A 6,000-nucleotide genomic window follows, 5' to 3' on the forward strand; every position below is an offset into this window, starting at 1 on the left:
TCCCATCTTTATATATAAAAATAAGACAAATGTATTATTAATTTGAAAGTAGTTTCAGATTATATATGTAGGTTACTGATAACTTTGGCTTCAAGAAATTAGCTTGCTATAACAAATATAACCAGCGTATACATTTAAAACCTTCATCTTTTCTGACAAAATTCTATTTGCTGAGATTCTTTTTGTATTTTATTCTTCCACCTGCCTTCTGAATTTTTAAAGGCAACAAGATGAGAGCAGTCTGTTAATATGAGTAAAGACTATATGCTCAAGGGGAGTCATGAAACCTGTTAGAATGAATGCTTTGCCCTGCAGAACCATCTCAGCCTGTGGGGTCTGTGTTTAGGAAGATGATATCTTTGCGTGTGTGTGTGTGTGTGTGTGTGTGTGTGTGTGTGTGTGCGTGCGTGTGTGTCGGGTGGGGTGTGTAGGAGGCCCTCAACTCTAGTCTGATGTTTTGCACTCTTTTCCTTACTGTATCTGTTGACCTTACACTTTTCAATAATAATGTAATTTTTGTTAGAATAAGACGGAAGAAATAACTGCGGAGGGAGCAGAAGGGGAAGCGGAGGAAGAGGAAGCTGAGAAAGGAGAAGAGGAGGGGCCAGGAGAAGAAGAAGAAGGAGAAGAGGAAGAAGGAGAAGAGGAAGAAGATTCTTAGGCCTTTTCATGCTTTATTCTTCCACTTGTCCAGGTAGCCACATCGCTCTGGGGTTGAAGGTTCGTTTATTACAGTCTGCCATGTAGAGCACATTTCTCTTGGTGATAGAAGTGGATTTCAATTCGATCTATTTGTCTGTCTTCCCGAGGCCCTGGGCTGCCCCTTCCTGGAGCCGCAGGGCTGGTGAACTCTACCGGACCCGTTTCTTGGGCACTAGGGCGAGAAAGGCCTGTGGTTGGTATGATTTCTAGGAAAAAGCATAACTTTGAGGTGAGGAAGAGTTTGTTTTGTACTTGCTCCCTCCTCTTCCTCTTTATTTAAGTGAAAGCACAGGACGTGTTGTGTTATCAGCGTTCTATCACATGGACTCCTTTACTGACCAACATACTTACGTATCCATAGGAGAGTTTACAATCGATGTTCATGACGATGGCAATAAATTACAATCTAAAAATACCACAGAGCTGGCTGCTCATGAAAAAAGATATTGCTACTAGAGATTCAACGATAAGTGCTTGATATTACATTTATTCAATTATATTCATTGATTTATATCAAAATATTCGTTTATTCAATATTAGCCCAAACACTCATGTGGAAACACTTTGGAATATGGTGAAATCACTTGAGGTAACTTTGACAGGTACACTTGCTGCCTTGTAATTTTTTTTTTAACATCTTTATTGGAATATAATTGCTTTACAATGGTGTGTTAGTTTCTGCTTTATAACAAAGTGAATCAGCTATGCATATACATATATCCTCATATCTCCTCCCTCTTGCATCTCCCTCCCTCCCACCCTCCCTGTGCCACCCCTCCAGGTGGTCATAGAGAACCAAGCTGATCTCCCTGTGCTATGCGGCTGCTTCCCACTAGCCATCTATTTTACATTTGGTAGTGTATATATGTCCATGCCTCTCTCTCACTTCATCCCAGCTTACCCTTCCCCCTCCCTGTGTCCTCAAGTCCATTCTCTACATCTGCGTGTTTATTTCTGTCCTGCCCCTAGGTTCTTCATAACCTTTTTTTTTTTTTAGATTCCATATATATGTGTTAGCATACGGTATTTGTTTTTCTCTTTCTGACTTGCTTCACTCTGTATGACAGACTCTAGGTCCATCCACCTCACTACAAATAACTCAATTTCGTTTCTTTTATTGCTGAGTAATATTCCATTGTATATATGTGCCACATCTTCTTTATCCATTTATCAGTCGATGGACACTTAGGTTGCTTCCATGTCCTGGATATTGTAAATAGAGCTGCAATGAACATTGTGGTGCATGACTGTTTTTGAATTATGGTATTCTCAGGGTATATGCCCAGTAGTGGGATTGCTGGGTCGTATGGTAGTTCTATTTTTAGTTTTTTAAGGAACCTCCATACTGTTCTCCATAGTGCTGCCTTGTAATTTTAAACTTATACTGACCATTAAAAAAGAATTATGTACTTCTTAATAGTCTGGTGAGTGCCACATAAATATATTAATAAGATAATTATAGTGGATATTGAGATCACAGGGGAAATGCTCAAATATTGTGGGCCATACAGATAAGACGGTAGGTATGAAAACATCAAAAGATCATTAAGAGCTATAAAAATATCTGGTTTAACAGACAGTTAGCAAATACCCATGTAAATGTTATGTTTTTATTGACCTTTTTTATTTTATTTTTTAATTTAATTTTATTTATTTTAGTTTTTATTGACCTTTTTTATTTGACCTTGCAACCAAGGCAGCTGTTTATTCTCTAGGGCAGTGAGGCTTACAGTTTGCTCTGGTGCCATAAGTGTTCTTGTTAATTTAAATTAAAAAAATTTTAGTCTCCTTTCTGTCCACATTATGCCTCCGCTGAAACATGTAAGAGAGATTTGGGGGCTGTTGATATCAGGGGAGCAGGAAGAAGAGGAGGATGACGGAGTGAGCGCTGGACACACAGCAGGTCTTCAGTTAAGGTCTGCGGTCACACGTGGAGCCTGCCTAGTGAAGGGCGGACAAAAGGCTTCCGCTGGATAAAGAAAAAGAAATCCCCAGTGCTTGTAAATATCGGCTAACAAACAGCTCTGCTCTATGTACCAAAGACCGATTTGAATATTAGAATCTCCCCTCTTAATATACTTACACTTATACATAAAATACTACTATTAAAAATGAATATATTTTTAGGAAATCTTGGAGCTGGTGGGAGTAGCCATCACATTTTATTATCGGACCACGAAAGTTTCATCACTCCTTTATTCAAATTACAAAGCAAATCCAGCCCATCATTTGATGTTTTCCCAGGTGGTTTCTTTCATGTTGTGGACACATAGACATCTATTTTAGGGCCAATGATTGTCTTTTTGGAAGTGATCCCATTTCCTTTCTTTATTTTTTATTTTCTTCTAAATAAAAGAAAATAAAAAATTACTATTGAGCAGTCTGTTGTCAGTCTGATTAGTGTCCCTAACCCCATTTCTAAGGAATGAATAGGGGCTCAGTTTTGGCAAAAAAGAAAACTGGTGAGTTTTACTTTTAGACATTTTATCTGAAGAATGATGGGAAAGGAAAATATGCCAATATTTATCATTATACCAACTCCCCCAACAGTAAAAGACTCATAAATACTGTTTAAATTCATTTCCATTCACTCCGTTTGTAAAGTTCTTTTAAAATTATTCAATTTTAATGTAATTATTAAAAAATGTTGAATGTGAAATGACACAGCTGAGAGGAAATCCTTCACGTAGCCAGATGGCTTGATAGGCTGATTATGGGAAAAAGAAAAAGGCATGTATCGCTGTGGCCAGCCCATTTTGACTGTTTCTCTGATGGCTTCTAGTTTGGAATTACTATATTTGTCATGAGGTCAAAATGCCTGACACTGAAGGAGGGAATCAGACAGTTTCCTAAAACCCACTCCCGACCCCCGGAGAGATCCAATGTCCTTCTTGAAAACGCAACATGGCTGTGCAATAAGGCATTTCACTGGGCAGACCATTCAGTGTCTAAAGACAAACCCATCTCATAGCTCATGGATCTGCCAGGCATTTTATTTGAAAAGATGGTTCTAGGACTGTGGCAATGAATGGAACTATGAAACATTTCTCATTTCCTGTGTTTGAAATTGATGCTAAATTGATGCCCCAGGAGAAACAGTGTATAGTCTGAGACTGAGTTCTGTCTCCTTACAGGCTGCTGCTTAATACTGTCCTCCAGTCTAGCTGTGGCCCATTTCAATTTCCTCCCCCAGGACTAAGTTATAAATTCAGCCTCTCCATTTTCCATGAAAATGCGGTGGGGAAACTATAATTGAAGGTGTCAACTTCCTTCTTTTTTTTTTAATGTTGAAATCCAATTTATTTCCAAAGGCTCTTATGTCTTTATTTTTACATTCTTACATTTTCTTGCCTGAAGCAATGGTATTTTATGACTATTTAATTTCAAAATTATAAGAGAAACGGCCCACAGACATCCCTACCAGTATTAGGAGACAATGTCTACATCCCTTTTACGATAATACCTGCTTAGTATTTACTTAACACTTCCCTGTTAATCATTCTCAATTCCTTTTGCATTTAAAATTTTTAAAATTTTTTATCAATTTTTATTGGTGTATAGTTGCTTTACAATGTTGTGTTAGTTTCTGCTGTACAGCAAAGTGAATCAGCTATGCGTATACATATATCCTCTCTTTTTTGGATTTCCTTCCCATTTAGGTCACCACAGATCATTGAGTAGGGTTCCCTGTGCTATACTGTAGGTTCTCATTAGTTAACTATTTTATACATAGCGGTGTATATATGTCAATTCCAGTCTCCCAATTAGTCCCAGCCCCTCCTTCTCTCCTTGGTAACCATAAGTTTGTTCTCTACGTCTGTGGAAGATACCAACTTCCTTCTATGTTTGATAGTTTAGCACAGAGAAAGGATATAAACATCATTTGGTTTTCCATGAGAAAAAATTAATTTCCTTTCTTTGCACTTGATGAGTAGTGGTTTCTAGAATAAAAAGCAATACTTCCCTTGATTGCCTGTTGAAGAGTTCAGTTTTTGATAAACATTCTCTGTCTCTCGTTAACAGTTTTCTCCCTAATATTTTCCCTTTCTTTTAGGAAACTCAAGCCACGAAGCACCATTTCAACTCTCTTCCCACAAACCAAATTCAACAAAATGCTTTGGCCCGAAGCTAGCACACGTCTGTCAGTACCTCCAGGGTTCACCGAGGAATTGTATGATCCGACACGGTTAGATCTCCATGCATATACCTGCTTAATCATATCAACATGAAATCAAATGTGAAGATAGCACATGCACACCTTCATGGGCCTGACATTTGTGGCCTTTGCTTAATTTTTTGCTCTGCATGAATAGACCTTCTAATACCCTGAAAAAATTTCAAAATATAGAACTTCTCTTTGTGATATGACAAAAGTATTTCTTTGTATGTGCCTTATGCTACTTTTCTCAGAATTAGCTTTGAAAATGAAGAGATTTATAGAGAACAATCATACTAATAAAGATGAATAGCAAATATCTTGTCCCAAGGAGGAGATTTCTTCATTTCTAGTCTCTCTGTGTATAACCTGAACTCAGTCTGTCTCTTGCAGAGCCTGAATGCTCAGCAGAACTTTTCTGTCTCCATTGGGATTGATCCTTTTTGTTGCACTGATTATTCGGTCCATGTTTTCAAATGTCATGTCTTGTTATGTCGTATTTATATTACACACCGCTGCATACACTGTCTCTGAAGCCTTGTTTAAATGTCACTGCCGTCCACATGTGTAGGGGTCAGGATGCAGACAAATAAATTCTCCACCCAGTGCCCTTTGCTCGTTTCTATGCTGGAGGGAGTGGCTGCTTCTGCTTCTCTCGCGTTGGCGTTGATTGATTTGCAGTCATGGCTGCTACGTGCAAAGCCCGTGACTGTAATTTTGCCTCTTGATGCTGAGTGTCTGTTCAGCAAGAGCGGGTCCGGCCCCATGACTTGTTCACCAGGTAGGTTTGAAGCGATTCTCTGCTCACCTGTCCCATCTCAGTGTCTGATAGCTATGTTTTTCTTTATGGTAAGAAGTTGCTGACATCTCTCCCCTACACGTGAATGTGCTGCTCTGTGTCTTTTTCTTGCAGCCAACGTTGCTTCTGTACTCTCAGAAGGGCCCTTCCCCTGCTGTTTTCCTAATTAAGGACAATGATGGCCATCGGTGGAGTGGCCATGAGCTTTTCCTCCTTCTGAATCTGCCTATTGATTTTGCAGCTAAGCCTGTTGGTGTCTTTGGGGAATGTAGTCTCTGGTGGCAGAAGTCGTGTGGCTCACAGGATCTCTGGCAAACAGCTCTTTTCTTGTTACCTTAGTAAC

The 6,000-nt window shown here is 39.0% G+C and overlaps 1 protein-coding gene across 1 annotated transcript in view; it reads left to right on the plus strand.

The window, feature by feature from the left end:
* Positions 1-5,340, plus strand: part of LOC309823289 (SH3 domain-binding glutamic acid-rich protein-like) — a 64,638-nt gene extending 59,298 nt beyond the window's left edge. The window contains exons 7-8 of the mRNA XM_082655473.1: positions 524-694; positions 4,757-5,340. Coding sequence (XP_082511599.1) covers positions 524-661 — 138 coding nt within the window. The 3' untranslated portion in view covers positions 662-694; positions 4,757-5,340. The remainder of the gene's footprint in view (positions 1-523; positions 695-4,756) is intronic.
* Positions 5,341-6,000: the final 660 nt, after the last annotated feature.

This window comes from Grampus griseus, assembly GCF_964374135.1.
Source record: "Grampus griseus genome assembly, chromosome: 5".
NCBI lineage: Eukaryota > Metazoa > Chordata > Mammalia > Artiodactyla > Delphinidae > Grampus > Grampus griseus.